The sequence below is a fragment of the Xiphophorus couchianus genome, chromosome 2 (genome assembly GCF_001444195.1).
Source record: "Xiphophorus couchianus chromosome 2, X_couchianus-1.0, whole genome shotgun sequence".
Taxonomy (NCBI): Eukaryota; Metazoa; Chordata; class Actinopteri; order Cyprinodontiformes; family Poeciliidae; genus Xiphophorus; species Xiphophorus couchianus.
In genome coordinates this window covers 18,552,782-18,569,816 of record NC_040229.1, presented here as the reverse complement: position 1 = coordinate 18,569,816, position 17,035 = coordinate 18,552,782, and the positions used below count along the sequence as shown (strand labels likewise).

General features: G+C 38.6%; 4 protein-coding genes across 7 annotated transcripts; 2 read left to right on the top strand and 2 right to left on the bottom strand.

Annotated features, from left to right (window-relative positions):
• The first annotated feature begins 15 nt into the window (after positions 1-15).
• On the top strand, positions 16-2,223 carry rccd1 (RCC1 domain containing 1). Its single transcript, XM_028037680.1, has 8 exons — positions 16-290; positions 393-605; positions 701-860; positions 945-1,066; positions 1,141-1,245; positions 1,384-1,539; positions 1,626-1,655; positions 1,736-2,223. Exons 1-8 carry the CDS (start codon positions 104-106, stop codon positions 1,948-1,950), a joined length of 1,188 nt encoding a protein of 395 aa, XP_027893481.1. The 5' UTR covers positions 16-103; the 3' UTR covers positions 1,951-2,223.
• On the bottom strand, positions 2,042-3,736 carry cib1 (calcium and integrin binding 1 (calmyrin)). Its single transcript, XM_028037684.1, has 7 exons — positions 3,559-3,736; positions 3,226-3,260; positions 3,033-3,132; positions 2,740-2,893; positions 2,534-2,652; positions 2,340-2,428; positions 2,042-2,256 (listed from the first exon to the last, which is right to left on the bottom strand). Exons 1-7 carry the CDS (start codon positions 3,607-3,609, stop codon positions 2,235-2,237), a joined length of 570 nt encoding a protein of 189 aa, XP_027893485.1. The 5' UTR covers positions 3,610-3,736; the 3' UTR covers positions 2,042-2,234.
• Positions 3,737-4,067: 331 nt separating this feature from the next.
• LOC114156978 (titin-like) lies at positions 4,068-12,409 on the bottom strand. Of its 3 annotated transcripts, none has more exons than XM_028037650.1 (4): positions 12,247-12,409; positions 11,804-11,903; positions 4,831-11,091; positions 4,068-4,691 (listed from the first exon to the last, which is right to left on the bottom strand). In XM_028037650.1, the coding sequence occupies exons 1-4, from the start codon at positions 12,265-12,267 to the stop codon at positions 4,657-4,659; spliced, it is 6,417 nt and encodes a 2,138-aa protein (XP_027893451.1). In that variant the 5' UTR covers positions 12,268-12,409; the 3' UTR covers positions 4,068-4,656. The 3 variants fall into 3 exon arrangements, with proteins under 3 accessions (XP_027893451.1, XP_027893460.1, XP_027893467.1); XM_028037659.1 differs by having other exon boundaries at positions 10,494-11,091; XM_028037666.1 differs by having other exon boundaries at positions 10,900-11,091.
• Positions 12,410-13,151: 742 nt separating this feature from the next.
• gdpgp1 (GDP-D-glucose phosphorylase 1) lies at positions 13,152-16,738 on the top strand. 2 transcript variants are annotated; one of them, XM_028004485.1, is made up of 2 exons: positions 13,152-13,316; positions 13,545-16,738. In XM_028004485.1, the coding sequence occupies exons 1-2, from the start codon at positions 13,285-13,287 to the stop codon at positions 14,632-14,634; spliced, it is 1,122 nt and encodes a 373-aa protein (XP_027860286.1). In that variant the 5' UTR covers positions 13,152-13,284; the 3' UTR covers positions 14,635-16,738. The 2 variants fall into 2 exon arrangements, with proteins under 2 accessions (XP_027860286.1, XP_027860294.1); XM_028004493.1 differs by having other exon boundaries at positions 13,203-13,316; positions 13,564-16,738.
• Positions 16,739-17,035: the final 297 nt, after the last annotated feature.

Below are 17,035 nucleotides of genomic sequence, written 5' to 3'. Positions count from 1 at the left end.
TGGAGAAGCGCATGCGCAGTCCTTCCAGTTGGTTCTTGTTCAGTTTTCAGATTCCGCGTTGCGTGGAGCTTCCGAGGGAAGCCAAAGGAGTAAAACGAGTTAAATGCGCTGGTTTGGGTTTGGCTTCAATGCGTTTGCTCAAATATGTGTGCCGGAGAAGTCGGAGAAGGAAGAAAGTAACAGCGCTGTGGGGCAAGAGAAAGTATGCGATCCCGTGGAGCTGGTGAATCATGTAGGTAGAAGTAAAATCAGAGCAAGTTGGAGTCGGAGAGCATCTTTGTTTTTAGATGGTAGGTTTATTATTTAGAAAATACTTTGTCTTTAATGCATGTTTTAACTGGTGGAACAGAAAGTGACTGGCTATAAACTTGCCGTGTTTTCTGATCTTCCAGAGGACAGTTGTGTGCGCTTGGCTGGTTTCTGTGCACCCATCTCCAATGAGTCCTTCAGTGCTGTTACAGTGAACACCAGTGGCTGTCAAGATGCAGTAATCAGTGAAACGCACCTTACCATTGCTTTCCCGGACAGAATTGAATCCTGGGATCTGCAAAGCAAGGATAAGACTCCATCATGGAGCATGGAGATGACTCAGTCACAGAACTCTGGTATATTGCTTTCCGAGTTTGTACAACTGAGACAGATTTGCATCAAATAGCTGCCCAGTAATTGTTTTGTTATTTTTATTTTTGTCTTCTCGTAGGTGTGAATTTGCCATTGGTCCCTGGAGGATACATTTCCTCTAAACCCCCTATTTTCCGCTCCTTGTCTTCTCACTTCCAAGCCAAGAGCCTCGCACTGGGTGGAGAACATGCCATCCTTCTGACTGCTGCTGGAGCTGTTTACACCTGGGGTCAGGGCAGGTAGAGCTCATACATTTCTGGGGATTCTGATCTCAGCTCTCTTGTGCATGTTTTGGTTTGTCAGCGGACATGTTTCTTTAACAGCCATGGGCAGTTGGGGCATGGAGGACTCATCCCTGAGGAGGAGCCCAGGAGACTGGAGGCTCTGTGGGGGATGCCCATAAGGTCTGTGGCTGCAGGAGGCTGGCACTCTGTCTGTGTTGGTGGTAAGTTTTAAATCAAATAATTACATCACAGGCCCCAGCGGAGAAAAAAATAAAATAAATGTCTTTTATTTCAGATGGCGGTGACCTTTATGTGTGGGGCTGGAATGAAAGCGGTCAACTTGGACTTCCATCACGTGGTTTGAGGAAAGCTTCACAACAGAAAAGTGATCAGCAAGCAGGTTTGTCAGAATGTTTTAGAAAGTAAACCCTTAAATCCAGCAGATTACCAACATTCGTCTTTCCTACTCGGTTCCAGTAAAATTCAATTTTCCGTTTGTTGCTCATTTAACAGTAATATCCTTCAATGCATTGAACAGGAGAACAACGCGGCAGTTTCAGCGCATGTCCTGATGAAGAGCTACATGAAGAAGTGTTCATTTCAATCCAGGCATTCCCAGCTCTGGTCGATGTCAGTCCGTCATGTGAGATCAGTACAGTCAGCTGTGGATCCCGGCACACAGCGGCAGTAACAAGTAAGGAATACGGTTGAAGATTAATCATGCTGCCAATTATTGTTGTAGAACGAGCAGCTGATACTCATGCATATTTTCTCATTCAGCAACAGGCTATCTTTACACTTGGGGATGGGGTAAGTTTGACGCAGACAGACATTTTTAGACCAACCAGTTAGTAATGAGCTTTCCTAACTCTCTTTTCTCGTATTTTCAGGAGAATACGGCCAGCTTGGACACCAAACAACTTCCAGTTTAGACGAGCCTCAGTGTGTGGAGTTTTTCAGGAATAAGAACCTGCATGTCGTTGATGTGGTTTGTGGGTCATGGAACACTTTTACTACAGCTGTCAAGAAGGAAGTACTTGGATTGAAAAATGTCCCAGAATTACCTCCTGTGAGCACCGGCAATGAACTTTGGACTACATGCTAGGAAACATCAACATCAACAAATACTTTAACATTTATGATTAAAATATGTTTTGTAATTTTTGTTCACATTTAAAGACACTTTGGGGAACAGACAGTTTAAAACATTTTATTCAAGAAAAGCAACAAAAAAAGGATACATTTTTTTCATTCATAAAACTGTTAAAGTGATAAAAAAAAAAAAGTCAGATGTAAATATAATTTAAGGAAAGTGACTAAAATTGGTTTTGCTTAAAATGAAACAATGAAATGAAAATTAAAGACGGATACATTTCCACTGCATAGTCTTCACAACACAATCTTGAAAGAGCTGTGGGGAAATTAAATATTAGGCGTGAATAACAATAATGAGTGAATAATGAACATTTGCGAGGCAAATGAAATAAGACAAACCTGACAAAGTCTGGAGATCTTGAAATGACATGCTGAAACTCGGATAAGTTCACTGTCCCATCCTTATCGATGTCAGACTCGTCAAGGATCTAAATGAAAAGCAAATCCAATGATGCCTCAGTGTACCAACTTAGAGAAACATGTTTTAGTGCCCCAGATTTCCTTATCATACCCCCAAAGAGAAGTGAACTCACGTTGCTTATGAGCTGTCTCATTTCTTCACTGCTCAGTCTTGTGTCCGCTGTCTCACCGGTCAAGCAGTTAACCAACTTCTCCAGATCACCATAATCAAGAGTTCCATCATCATCAAAGTCTAAAAATACATAATTATGTATATTATTTAATACAAACACTGCTGTCTGCTTATATAAAGTTAACCAGCTCAATCTATTTTATTTACCAAATATACGGAAAGCATAATGGGATTTGATTTCAAGAGTGGCAGAGTCACTGAAGGCACTCAAAAGATCCAGGAAATCTTCGAACGTCAGGCTTCCATCTCTATTTTCAGATGTGGAGAATACTTGGCAGATTCTTTTCTTGAAAGGGTTGGACTGTTACAAGAGCAAGTTCAAAGGTCATTGCTTGTATCTTCCTATATAGTGCACATTTATTATACAATCTAACAGCATGTAAACAAGAACTAAAAAGGTTAAACATTATTATACATGGTAATATAATAATGATAGTGACCTTCAGCTCTGTTAGAGTAAGGATGACGTCCATTGGTACTCTGGGGTTTGGGTGGTTTCTTTCATCTCCCTCTAGTAGTTCTGTGAATCTCCTGTGCGCACTAATATATGAAAAAACACCAACAACTTAATCATGTGTCGGAAACTTTCGTAGTTTTAAATTACCTTAACTTGCATAAAAAATTGTCACTTACAGGAGAATTTCCTGTTTTGTCAGAAAGGTCAGCTCCTAAAATTTGATTGAAAGATTAATAATAATAAAAAGAAAGAAAAATAGTCCCTCCTCAAGTTTCTAAGTCCTTTGGTGAGCCATAGTAATATTGCCACAGGAAGCTTACAACAGGTGGAGAAAATAAACGCCAGTTGAGGTTTAAAACAAATAAACAACTACTCTAGTAATGCAAACTATTTTATCTGAGGTAGTTGCCCCTTTTTCACATTTCAAAACATCTGGCCTAGCTGTTACGCTTCTTCTCGCTTTTTCACGAGTTTAAAACAAACTTTTCTAGAAGTAACTAATCATTTACCTGGTATTCTGAAAGCGACTCCTTTGGCAACTGACTTGCCGTTGTTCCCATTTTGAACTCTCAGACTAATATTTCTGTTTTTGTCAGTACTGTGATCTAAAACGAAGCTAAAATGTTTGTGATCGTTCGGCCTACTTCCGGCTTCTTGTAAGCGCACCCTGTCCCGTCCGTGGTCCCGCCCCGTTTGTCTTCACGTCGCCCAGTAACGGCTTCAATGACGTAGCTTGTGCCTTACTGTACTTTTGTAAAAAATATAAAAATAAATTTAATAAATTATTATTATAATAATAAAATCAATAAAATTAATGTTAATTATTATTAACAACAACTATATATAATATTATTATTAATAATTATATATATATGTGCATACAGTCATATGATTGTGCATATGATCGTACAATCATATATATATATGATTGTGCATTATTAATTAGAGGTCGTACTGGTAACTACAACTGACAGAACAATAAAAGAGAATTAGACAAAAACGCAAGGATCACCTTCACTACAGTCACAAATTATTTTAAATCATTTTACTGATTTGTATAAACACAGATGCAAGCACCATCACCTCCCCTAATACCTTTTTTTTGTGATTAATCAAATAGTCAAAATCCAAACATTTTTTTTCTTGAATAAAATGATTCTATTTGGTTTTATTTATTCAAATTATTTGAAGTACACTATACACTTTAAAAGATTTTTATACTTTTGTGATACAATATTTGTATTGCCATACAAATTCCAAAATAAATGTGCTACTTTTTTACTTTTCAATTAAACAAAATTCATTGTATTACTGTCTTATAGTCAATTTATTGTTTCTAAACAAAACAAAAAATACACTGATGCATTTATTCTATAAATAAACAAAAATCTGTTAGTCATAAAATTCATTTAAGTATTTTTTACTCTAAATGTAAAAAAAGAAAATCAGAATGACAAGCTTTAATATGTAAATTATTGTCTATTCCAAATCAAAATTCCTAACACAAATAACTATAACTAAACAAATAGTTAAAAAAAAAACAACTAAAATATTTAGAAATCAAAAAGAAAGTTGATCTGGTCAGGTTGCAACACAGGCTTGAAAGGTTACGCTCTTTGGTTGGTCTCCCAATCTGTTGTCCCTGGAATAAAATCATAACATTATTTTAAATTATATAACAGCATTTAAATTAGATTAGCTTTATTGCACAGCATTATCAGAAATTAATGCACAGATCATGATTAAAAGTTGCAGTTTTGTATATGCTAGTGAAATTCTACCTGTCATTTTTGTTCCTTTTTTTGTCTCAGCTGAAACACCAATCCCATATTCATTTTCACCAGTGACTCTAAAGAAGTAGATTCCTCCCTCTTCCAGGTCAGACACTTTATATGACAGTCGTCTGCATTTGTCCGTGAGTCTTGTCCAACCTTTTCTGCTAATGTCTCGTATGTCTACCAGGTAGCTCTTCACAGGCCCCCCTCCTTCATTCTCAGGGATATCCCAGGTAACAGTGGCAGAGTTCTTAGTCACATCTTTGACTGTTATGTTGATAGGAGGACCTGGTGAATCCAAAACCTTCACATTTATGATTAAAGTAGCAGATCCAGCAACATTTTGAAGCTTGACTTTGTATTTGCCAGAGTCATCACGTGTTGCCTGCTCTATTGTGATAGAGGTAATGAAGCTGCTGGTGTGGATAAGTCCCCTTACCCTTAGATCAACATCTGCTTTTTCCCATGACACACTAGGAACAGGTTTGCCTGTGAAAGGTACAGTCAAAGTAAAGCTACATCCATCTTTAACAAGAAGAGTCTTTCTCATTTCAGGGTTAATGTTGAACATGGGCTCTTCCTCCCTTTCCAGGGCAAGTTCGGGTTCTGTTTCAGGACTGGGCTCACTCAAGCCAATCTTATTAATAGATCTAACAATGAACACATATTCTGCCCCCGTTGTAAGTCCAGTCACTGTAAACTCTGTTTTATCTGTGTTCTGAACACCTACAGTCCAGTCGTCCTCTGCAGTTTTTTTTAATTCAACTTTGTACCCTGTAATTGGTGCTCCACCATCAAACAGTGGCTTATTCCATGTTAGAGTGATGGAGGACTTGGAGGAATCAGTAATGGTGGGTTTTGTTGGAGAGGAAGGTAAAAACTTTGGATCTTCTGCCAAGGCAAGAGGGGATGGTGCACTGGGTTCACTTAGACCAGCAGCATTCTCAGCAAATACTCTAAATTCATACTCACATCCCTCATGCAGGCCACAAGCTTTGACTCGTAAGTCATAGACTGTTTTTTTGTTGACTCTAACCCAGCGGACACCATGCTTTTCCCTTTTCTCTATAACATAACCACTGATACGGCTACCACCATCACAAGCAGGCCTCTTCCAGGAGATGGTCATAGATTCACTGGTAGCACTAGTGACTTCAACATCTCTTGGAGCAGATGGGATAGTGAAGGAATCCATAGCTTTTATTGGTTCACTTTCCAAAATTTCTCCCTCTCCATATTTGTTTACTGCTCTCACTCTAAAAATGTATTCATTTCCTTTGAGGAGCTTGGTTATCTTGCAAGTGGTTGCCATCATGTCACCATACACAAGGGTCCAGGAAATACGACTGGTTTCACATTTCTCAACAACGTAGTGCAAGACCTCTGCACCTCCATTCTCATGAGGAGGTCCCCAGGACAAGGTACACTTTTCTGCTGATTGTCCAGACACTTCCAGAGGTCCAGCAGGAGGGCCTGGTATGTCCAGCACTTTGCAGGTAACAGCCCTGGATGTGGCACCCCCTGTGTTCTGTACGGTCAGAGTATACTGTCCAGAATCTTTCCTAACACTCTCTCTGACAAGGAGAGATGTATGGGACTTTGTTGCTAATATCTCAACCCTTCCCTTGGTGCTTATGTTTCTTCCATTTTTCAGCCAAAACACTGTGGGGTTAGGGCGACCATAAATTTCAGCATCTATTTTAAGTACATCTCCTGCTTTGACTACCACCACCTGCCTAAATTTTTCATCCAAGATAATAATGGGCGGCTCTATATCATGTTGCACCGTAATGGGTCCAGTGGTTTCAGAGGGTGCACTAAAGCACTCTGCCGCATTCTTTGCAGTAACACGAAATTCATATTGTTCACCCTCGGAGAGCTCAGATACTTCAAAAAAAGTGTCCATTAAATTTGTAAAGTTGCACTTCAACCAGCAGCTATCTGGCAGTTCTATGCGCTCTACAATGTAGCTTGTTATTTTGGCTCCTCCATCATAGTGTGGTTTATCCCAGGAGAGTGAAACTGAAGTGTTGGTTACATTGGTAACTTTGAGATTTGAAGGTGCATCACACTGGTCTCTTGCTGCGACAGATTCAGATGGCTTACCGCAGGGTCCAACACCGGCTAAATTTTCAGCACAGATACGAAACTCATATATCAGACCTTCTTCAACATTTGTCACCTTGTATTGGTTCTCAATCACTGGGCTCCTGTTTACTTTTGTCCATAGGATACTGCTTTGATCTTTGCTTTCAACATGATAACCAATGATAGGACTGCCACCATCACTGTCTGGTTTGTCCCAAGCAATGATCATTACAGACTTTGAGGCCTGGACAACATGAATGTTAGTTGGTGGACCAGGTGGTCTGAAGGGATACTGGGCAATGACTGTTTCTGTTTCAAGATATTGGCTTTTTCCATAGCGATTCTCTGCAGCAACTCGAAATTGATATTCAGTCCCTTGAGTCAGACGGGAAACTTTGATTGATGATCTTGCAACTGTAGCTGACACATTCTGCCATACTGAACTGCCTATGTCTCTTTTCTCAACAATGTAATTACTTATTTCACTCCCACCAGTGTAAAGAGGGGGTTGCCATGTCAGAGATACAAAGTCGGCACTAACTTCTTCCACACTGAGATCACTTGGCGGTCCAGGCCTTTCAAAAATGTTCACAAAAATTTCAGCTGATGTTGTTCCAGCAGCATTGCTCAGAATTACCTCATACACACCGGCATCAAATCTTGTTGCATCCTTGATAAATACTTGAGATGCAGATTCAGAGGTTTGTACAGTTACTCTGCTTGTCTCCTTCAACATATTTCCCTCTTTATTCCAGACTACTGTTGGCAGTGGCATACCTTTGAAAGGTACATCAATCTTTAGATCATTCCCTACTTTTACATTAAATGTGTTGTTTAACAGATTGATAACAGGTTTAGCACTATTATCTTTTACTACAACAGGTGTCAACAGGGATTTTGGTTCACTCGTTCCTTTATCATTCACAGCACTCACTCTAAAGAAATACTCTTTTCCTGCTGTCATCCCATCAATGGTCACCTCTAGTGCTTTACTCTCTGAATATTTTGTCCATATGTTGTCTCCTCTGGTTTGCATTTCTACAGTGTAGCTGGCGATTTTGCTTCCTCCATCATGATCAGGCTTCTCCCATGAAAGTCTGGCACTATTGCAAGTAACATCACTCAGTGTGATTTTGCCAGGAGGCGGAGGAGCTTCAGACACTTTAACAGCTTCAGCAGTCTCTGCTGGTTGTCCAGGGCCAAACTCATTAACTGCAATCACCCGAAAATAATAAAAGCTTCCCTGATGTAGATTGTCAATCTTGTAGGAATTTCTTACACAGTTGCTACAAACACTGGTAAATGCCTTCCTTGCCTCTTCTCTCTTTTCAACTATGTAGTGTGAAATCTTTGTTCCTCCATCAATAAGAGGTGGCTCCCAGGAGATGGAGACAGAGTCTCTCTTTACATCCTTTACTTCTAAATTTGTTGGAGCACTGGGAGAATCCAGTACTCTCACATTGATGAATGCTGATTTGGAACCGCTGCAATTTTCAGCAGTCAACACATACTTCCCACTGTCATTTCTTGTGACATTTTCTATCATTAACACAGTGTAGGAGTTTGTTACTTGAATTTGAGCGCGTTCATCTAAAGTGCCATCTTCTTTTGTCCACCTAACTTCAGGCTCTGGCCGTCCTCTTAAGGTGACAAAGAGACGTAAGGTGGAGCAGGCTCGAACATTTACAATTTTTCTCAGAGCATTGTCCAGTTCAATCTCTGGTGCTTCTACTTTTTCAGTTGTTACTACAGAACCAGGTAGATCCACATGTTCTCCAACACCAGTTGAATTTGTTGCACATATACGAAAATTGTACTCTGTATTTCCTTTTAATCTTTTTACAGTGTATTTTGTGTCCTCTATTCCTGTGCTCGGTGTGCATGCAATCCATTCATCTACTGTGGCTTCCTTCAATTCCACAGTATATCCATTGATTGTATCTCCACCATCATAAATTGGTTTTGACCAGATGAGAGACACTGTACTGCTGGAATAATCTGTTACTTTTGGGTTTGAAGGTGGGCCAGGTGGGTATGTAGCTTCACATACCTTTATGTACTCACTAGACTCACTGGGTGCGCCCACACCAGCAGCATTTTCTGCCAGAACTCTAAATTGATAGTAATGTCCCTCTGCAAGCCCAGTACATCTAAAGCGCATGTCATTTAATCTTCTCTTGTTGCATTTGGTCCATCGCACACCATCTTTGTCACGCTTCTCCAGGATGTAGCCATCAATCTCAGAGCCTCCATCGCTCTCAGGCCTTTCCCATGTTAGCACGACTGAGTCTCCAGTCACAGCACTGGCTACAGGAGTGGAGGGAGCACTGGGTGGCTTGAAAGGATTTTGTGCAACAAAAGGCTCAGATTCTAAAAAATCCCCAGCCCCATATTTATTTACAGCAGCAATTCTGAAGACGTATTCTTTGCCACATACCAGTTTTGTCACTTTGTAACTTATATCTTCAATGTGAGGTTCAACCTCTGTCCATGTAACACGACTGGTTTCCCTTTTTTCAATGATGTAATGGGTGATGCTGGCACCTCCATCATTTAAAGGGGGGTTCCAGTTAAGGTTGCATTTCTCTGCACTTATAACCTTCACCTTTAGTGGCCCATCAGGAGAACCAGGTCTATCTAAGACCTTCACATTTACCGAAATGGTTGTAGTTCCACCACTGTTACTAAGACTCAACACATAGCGTCCTCCATCCACACGTGTGCAGTCTCTAGCAGTGAGAGTTGTATGAGTGATTGTGTTTTTGACTTCTATTTTAGGTGTACCTTTCTCAATTTCTTTTCCATCTTTCAGCCATGCAACTTCTGGGAGAGGCTTCCCAAAGTAATCAGCTTCAATGACAAAAGTTTCTCCAGCTTGGATGATAATAGTACTCTTAAATGTAGGATCAATAAATGCAGTGGGTGCTTCGATAACATCCTGAGCAAGAATGGTTATGCTTTCTGAGGGTACACTCCAAACGCCCGCACTGTTCTTAGCAGTTACCCTAAACTCATAGTTTTGCCCTCCTGTCAGTCCTGAAACTGTGAAAAGATTGTCAGTAACATTGGTAAAGTTCACCTTCATCCATCTGCCATCTGGGAGTTCCTTTTTTTCTACAACATATCCTGTGATGGTGCTTCCTCCGTCATATTTAGGTTTTGCCCACTGAAGTGTGATGCTGTCCCTGGTCACCACAACTGCTTCAGGTTTCCCAGGTGAATCGCAGGGATCTCTTGCCACACAACACTCTGATGTATTACTGCATGGGCTCAGTCCTGCAATGTTTTCAGCAAAGACTCTGAACTCATATTCAATGCCTTCTTCCAGCCCACTTGCCTTGAAGCGACTGTCAGGTATAACAAATTTGTTCAGCTTGGTCCACAAAATACTGTTCTTCTCTTTACGTTCAATGTGATAGCCAATGATGGGGCTGCCTCCATCTCTGAGTGGTGGCTCCCACTCAACCACCATGCTATACTTTGTCACAGTGGATATTAAGGGAGAGCCAGGACAAGCAGGTACACTGAAAGGATATTTTGCTGTCACAACTGGAGACGTGATTGCAGCACTTTTTCCATACCTATTTTCTGCAGATATCCTGAATTGGTATTCATTTCCTGTCTTCAGCTTGGTAACTTTGATGGTGGTTCTAACTGTTGTTGCAGACACAGTGTGCCACTCTGTGCTTGTTGTTTCCCGTTTCTCCACTACGTAGTTCTCCAACTGACAGCCTCCTGTATATGAAGGTGGATCCCAGGACATAATAACATAGTCAGAATTAACCTCATCAATCCTCACGGGCCCTATGGGTGGGTCTGGCTTTTCAAGAACAACCACCGTGATGGTTGTTGTGTCTTTCCCGGCAGAGTTGCTTGCTGTGACAGAGTACTGACCAGAATGCTCTCTGACACCATGTCTGATGTGAAGGAGAGTTAAAGAGGCTTTATTTAAAATCTCTAGCCTTGATGTCTCCTTTACTGCCTGACCTTCTTTTTTCCATTCAATCTTTGGTGCAGGGTCTCCAACCACAAGGATCTCTATTTTTAGATCTTCACCACTTTTGACCGTGAATGTGTTAAATGTTAACTGGAGTTTTGGCCTGATGGCATTTTCCTTGTTTTTTGCAGAGGCAGTTGTTGTCCTGTTTTGTTCACTCTCTGCAGAAGAAGATTGTTGACCTGGAATGAGCAAAAAAAAAAAAAACGTTAATGAGCATTAATAAAAATTTACAATTAAAACCTGCTAAGTGAATTCATAATAAATGTACTGATAATTTTTTTTCCCGCCACAGGTAAAAGACAGAGTAGGAAGCCACAGAGCAGTAAAGGCATATGGTGGCTCTCAAAAGTAGTTGATGCAAGGTAAAATATTGTGATTGCCTATGAAGGATGACAAAACTCAACTAAACGAAATGTTAAAATTGGATGAAAAAGCACATAAAACAAAGTATTTGATTGAGGCTGTACAGAGTTGTGAATTTAGGGCATTGGAGCTTTTATGTTTTTGTACATGTTACCTCTCTAGCAGATTTTAAATGTTTTGAACATTAAGGACAAATTAAAGGTTCAAAACACTTTTGAAATCCATGTATGGTGGATTCCAAGTATTTTTAAAAAGAGCCTTTTCCAAAAAAAATTCAATTATGATTTGAATTAGATTTTGATCATCTTGTATTTATGAAATAGAAGCTTGGAGAAAGGGTACACTGAACTCTTCAAGCGCCATTTCACTCTGCTTCTACTCTGGCATAAAAAAAGAAGGCATTAAATTTAGCAAGTAGGAATGGGAACTTTAAATAATATTTTTGTAAATGTGATAACATTTCTGATTCAATGTTAATTTAAAATACAGCTTTCCACACTGAAAATCAACAAGATAGGTGTGCTCTACCTTGGGCAGTGACCGAGGTGGATGATGAAACCTCTGGATTAGAATCCTCAGTCATTTTTATATTTAGAGTCTGGGGCATTTCTTCAGCTTCATTTGTCATCTACAAGAAGCAACAGTGAAAATATGTCAGAGAAATTTTAAAGTATGAGCAAATACACATGGCATTTTTGTTCAATCTTTAAGCAAGTAATTTGAATGGAAAATGGCTTTATACCATTTTTAACATTACAAAAATGTATTTTCAACTAAATCTCATCTAAATTGTATGTGTCAAAAAACAGATGAAATTACATTTTATTTTTCTAACTCTAAAACCCTCTTTAAACATCAAACTTTAAAAATACCTAGAAAGTAAAGAGCTCCCAACAAAAGTGTTGTTCATGCTTTATCACAATTTACTTCATAACATATTTTTTTTTAAATTAAAACACAGCAGTACTTACATTATTTTTACTTCTTTCCATCCTCTCACCTCCTTGAATTTGGAATTAAATGTGCAAATGTGTAGCTCCTTCGTGTTCTGAAACCTAGTCAAGTGACACGAAGTGTTCTGAACCCCAAATCTCTTAAGCAGATACACAGCTCTGCCAGTCACTGCCTGCTTTATCTTTGGAAGCATGCAGGGACTAAAATAAGCATGGAGACTGACTGGGCAGCTGCTCATTCTTTTTGACTTAGTTAACCCTACAGTGTATGAATCAGCTCTAAAATAGCACTTGAATATTGTAGTTCTCTTGTTTGATAGTCACCCTGAAAACAAAATATGAAAACATCAGTGCTGTTAAAATATGTTAAAAGTAATTGAAAATAATATAAGATGATAAACCATTATTATGGATGGATTCATGATAACAGGAATTAATTAATAGATCATTTCCACATATAAACAGAAGATTACTTAAAGTCTAAAAAGTATAGCTTAAACATAGATCCTTGTGGAATTTTAGCGTCATATAAGTTATTTCATGACGTCACACACAAAAATACATACTGATAAAATAATCAAAAATTATTTTTAATGAAATAAAAATAATGAAATTTCAAATGGAAATATGCTTGTCTCAAATGCTTTAAAGAAATATTGCTTTAACAGCACCAATTCTGGCAGAACATTTATTTTGTCTGCAAATCATCCACAAAAAAAGCTCATCTGCACTAAATGCAAAGAATACATTGGCTGGCAATAAACAAAAATGTTTCAGGAGTTTAAGTTCTATACTATTTTCTCTAATGTAAGTCTAGTTATTACTGATAACATAGATATAATATAACACTGACTTGAAAAATGTAATCAAATCATAGTAAATTTTCCTTCAGTGAGCTTTTATTCTGAAGACAGGAAGTGAACATCGGAAAAGGAAAGCGTAAAACGTAGCTAGGTCAGCTTCCTGGTGTTACACTTACCGCATCAAATGTGCTTAATTTAATTTAAATAGGAGAGAGTTCTGAATTTTGAAATACTTTAATCTGTTTATGTATTCATGCAGCAGTCTCTTGGTGTCCGTACACAAAGGTAAGGTAACAAAAAAAGACGTAAAACTTCGTTTTGTGTCAGTCAATGAAACAAACGAAGATCTTAAACAGCTTGTTTAGCTAAAAAAAAAAAATCCAACAGTACACCAATTTCATATAAAGTTTAAGATCGTCCTGACTTAACATAATTTAAAATATTAGTATTAAGATAACAGAAACTACTGACCACTTGAATATCGTGTATTTCATTTGTTCTGCTCACTAACAGATCAACCATGCTGCCTCAGTTTGTGTACAGCACTGAGGAGTTTGTCACAGATGTGCTTCAGAAAAGAGAAAACCGTCCACCTCCTTCCAAGCTTGACTCGCTCATCAGAGATGGTTGGACAGACAGGATGGACAGAGGGCTCTTTCGCTACCTTCTAGAGGATTTAAAAACGCGTGTCCTACCAGGGTCAAATGGTTACGTCGCTCAGCTCAATGTTCAACGTGGAATTGAGAGGAGGAAGCCCCAGGAGATACTGAGCATTCAGCAAGAGTTTAATCCCAGCCAGTTTAACTTCAACAAAATAAATTCAGAGGAAATTATGTTTGAGATGATGAAGGACGCAGGTGGAGGAAGAGATGTGCCTGATGACCAGTTGCCTCAAACTTGCAGGACGGTTGTGTTGATCAATGTTAGCCCTTTGGAGTTTGGACACTGTCTTCTTGTTCCAGATCCGTCTCTCTGTTTACCACAGATCCTGACAAGAGCTGCTGTCCAGGTCGGTATCGAGTCTGTGCTCCTCAGCTCCAGCCCAGGTTTCCGTGTGGGGTTTAACAGCCTTGGAGCATTTGCATCTGTTAATCACTTACACCTTCATGGATATTACCTGGACCATGAACTGAAGATTGAATCCAGCCTAGTTAAACCTTTGATACCCGAGAAGAATTTGTTTCGCATCCAAGATTTTCCGGTTGGATTTTTGCTCTATACAGAATCCGAAGAAGTGGAGACGGCAGCAAGAACGATCTGTAAAGTGACAGACTTTTTTGTGGGTGAAAACATCGCTCATAATCTGTTCCTGACCAGAGGATGCCCACCAAGTGGCCAAATGCAGACCGCAAAGGAGCGCTGTTTAAGAAAAGGTGTTCGTATAGCTATTTGGCCCAGAGCATCCTGCTTCGGTGCCAAAGAGGAATCTGCCTTTAACGTTGCACTCTGTGAGTTAGCAGGGCATTTACCCTTTAAAAACAAAAAGGACTTTGAGTGTACAACTGAGAGAGAGGTCATCAGTATAGTTCAGAAGTATCTTCTGCCTGATGATGAGTTTCACAAACTGGAAGAACAGCTTGTTAAACACTTACTGACTCACTAATGCCTGGAATACATCTTGAAAGACTTAAAGATTCAACGCAGTGCGTAAAACACCAAAACGTCAGCATCAGCTAATGAGTTGCTAATGGTTTTGCTTTTGGGTTACTGACTGAAGTCTATTAATAAATGCACTTTTGTTTAAATATCAGATTTAACCTAAAAGGTACCTAAACCCCCTTTGGTGTCAAAACATCAAAAATAGTGTCTCTAACAGAAAAGGTTTCAACAATTGAATGTGTGTAAATAACTCTGAATTGGATATACAATTATCTGGTCTTCATTTGAAAACTCTTCAGTGTTACAGATTTTGAAACTGAACTGATGTAGGTTAGTCAAGAAGCGAAAATAAGCAAGACAAATTGAAAAGGGTCCTCCACCCTCAATAAGGCTCACAGTAAATAAATAAACTGAAAGAAAAATCAAGACATTTAAGTCTGAAAATTTAAATAAAAAATGTTTAGGAGCTCTGTATCATAAACAGTAAATCAATAGATACCCTACCAAAAGTAAAGTTGTTCATGACCAATTAAAAAGAAATAGAAGTAATAAACCCAAAAGAAGAATTAATTCTAAAAATATGTTAGAATTATTTCTAATTTTGAAGATATTAGAAATAACAATATATTTCTATAAAATAATAATATAGAAAAAAATTCATGTCTTCAACAGGATATTGGTGTTGAAGACACCAAAATAATGAGCATTTACTTTTAGTTTACAGACTTATTTTATCCCAGTAAGTAATAGCTTAAGGAAGCTGGTTGTGTATAAGGTCTTTATCCTGACTTAGAAACCTCATAGTTCTACTAAGAGTGTTTTAATAAGCATAAGGATTCAGCTACATGTAGTTTCTTAACATTTGAAACTACATGTAGCTGTGACATATAACTCCAGGCAAAAGTCATATGAGACTTGAAGAAATGACTCAGTTGAACAAATAGAAACCCGGATGTTTAATTGTCTGTGAATGTACAGTATAAACAGGCAAATGGAAAACCAGTTGTCATGTTGAAAGGTTGTGTTGATGCTGGACTGCATTGTAGAAAAGCTGAAAACTGCTAATTTGTTAGGAAATGGTTTATGACTGGCAGAAATTAAGCAACTTAACATTTTGCTGACCTGTTGGCAGAATCACATTACTGTTAAATACTGTAACTGTTTCTATTAATGTAGCATCTGAAATTTATGACTTGACATGGGCTGGTATGATAGTATCATTTTATGACTATTTTGAGGAAAGATACCAAAGCTTCACAGTGTGTTGGTATTGACAAAAAATAAAAACTCCTTCAGGATTTTCTGATAGCCATCAGATCAGCCCCACACTATCATCATGATGTTTGGTTGTCAGTATATTTTTTTCTGAGGTGCTGTTAAGTTTTTTTTTCCAGTTGCAACCTAACCCACACCATCTAAAAGGTTACGCATTTGTCTCAACAGTCCGCAAAATATTTTCATAAACTATCATCTAGATGTTTTTTGGCAAATGTAAGATGCCTTACCTTTCTGTTCTTGTTGGTCTGCCGTTGATTCTGGCTTCTAACTCCTATGGGTACAATTTTTGAACAGATTCTTGTTAACACGTGAACACCTACCTATCAGTGCCGCACATCATTCCAGGTAAACACATCTTCCGCCAGAATGACCTCACCTAGGCAGCAGCATGACTTTCTAGGATCATTGAGCATATAGCTGCTCACTTTAATGAGGGCCAGGCAGCTCTCAACATGATCTTTATCTATTGAAGAGGCAGTGTATTTTTCACACTATTTAAATCTTTTTCCTTTAATATGAAAAATATATATCTCAGCCTTGAACTTCTTAGTATCCAGATGAATAAGAGAGGCCAGCTGTTTCTTTGCTCAGTGGTTGTTTGCATTTGGGATTTTCTTTTTTTTAATCACTACACCACTGATTACTCTGTGGTTACTCTTATATATTTTTTAAATCAAACACTATAATCCTTATGCTTCATATCTGATCCCCCAAGAATTTACTTTAGACTACCCATTTAAACATGCTTTGTTCAATCAGAATAAGCCGGACATTGTAAGGTACACTGATTTTTCAACAACAAAAAAAATAATAAAAAAATACTTCCCAGATTTGTTTTGGCATCATTTAAAGGAGTTGACAGTATCACATTTTGAATTCTTCCATAAAAGTCACTAGGTAATGACTTTATTTACTATAAGCTGGGTGTTAAACAATGCTTTGTCTGTTCCACTCATTAGATCTCAGCAGCTCTGGAGATCTATCATAACCATTGCAGTTTCATTGGAAAAAGAACAAACTTGTGATGTTTTGTACCTGCGGTTCTTTTCGAAGTCCCACTTGTTTGATTTTTCTGACGTAACACTTGGTGTACATTGTGGCTTATGTGTAAACATCCATGCCTCTCC

Bases quoted from the DNA above. Each gene is read 5' to 3' on its own strand.
- rccd1 (XM_028037680.1), top strand. From the start codon at position 104: ATGCGCTGGTTTGGGTTTGGCTTCAATGCGTTTGCTCAAATATGTGTG. The intron at 1,067-1,140 runs GTAAGTTTTAAA...CTTTTATTTCAG, and splicing joins GCACTCTGTCTGTGTTGGTG to ATGGCGGTGACCTTTATGTG. The intron at 1,246-1,383 runs GTTTGTCAGAAT...TGCATTGAACAG, and splicing joins GAAAAGTGATCAGCAAGCAG to GAGAACAACGCGGCAGTTTC.
- cib1 (XM_028037684.1), bottom strand. From the start codon at position 3,609: ATGGGAACAACGGCAAGTCAGTTGCCAAAGGAGTCGCTTTCAGAATAC. The intron at 2,894-3,032 runs GTCACTATCATT...CTCTTGTAACAG, and splicing joins TTACTCTAACAGAGCTGAAG to TCCAACCCTTTCAAGAAAAG. The intron at 2,429-2,533 runs GTGAGTTCACTT...CTTTTCATTTAG, and splicing joins TGAGACAGCTCATAAGCAAC to ATCCTTGACGAGTCTGACAT.
- LOC114156978 (XM_028037650.1), bottom strand. From the start codon at position 12,267: ATGGAAAGAAGTAAAAATAAT. The intron at 11,092-11,803 runs GTAGAGCACACC...TGCTCATTCCAG, and splicing joins CACCTCGGTCACTGCCCAAG to GTCAACAATCTTCTTCTGCA. The intron at 4,692-4,830 runs GTAGAATTTCAC...ATTTTATTCCAG, and splicing joins AAAAGGAACAAAAATGACAG to GGACAACAGATTGGGAGACC.
- gdpgp1 (XM_028004485.1), top strand. From the start codon at position 13,285: ATGCAGCAGTCTCTTGGTGTCCGTACACAAAG. The intron at 13,317-13,544 runs GTAAGGTAACAA...GCTCACTAACAG, and splicing joins CTTGGTGTCCGTACACAAAG to ATCAACCATGCTGCCTCAGT.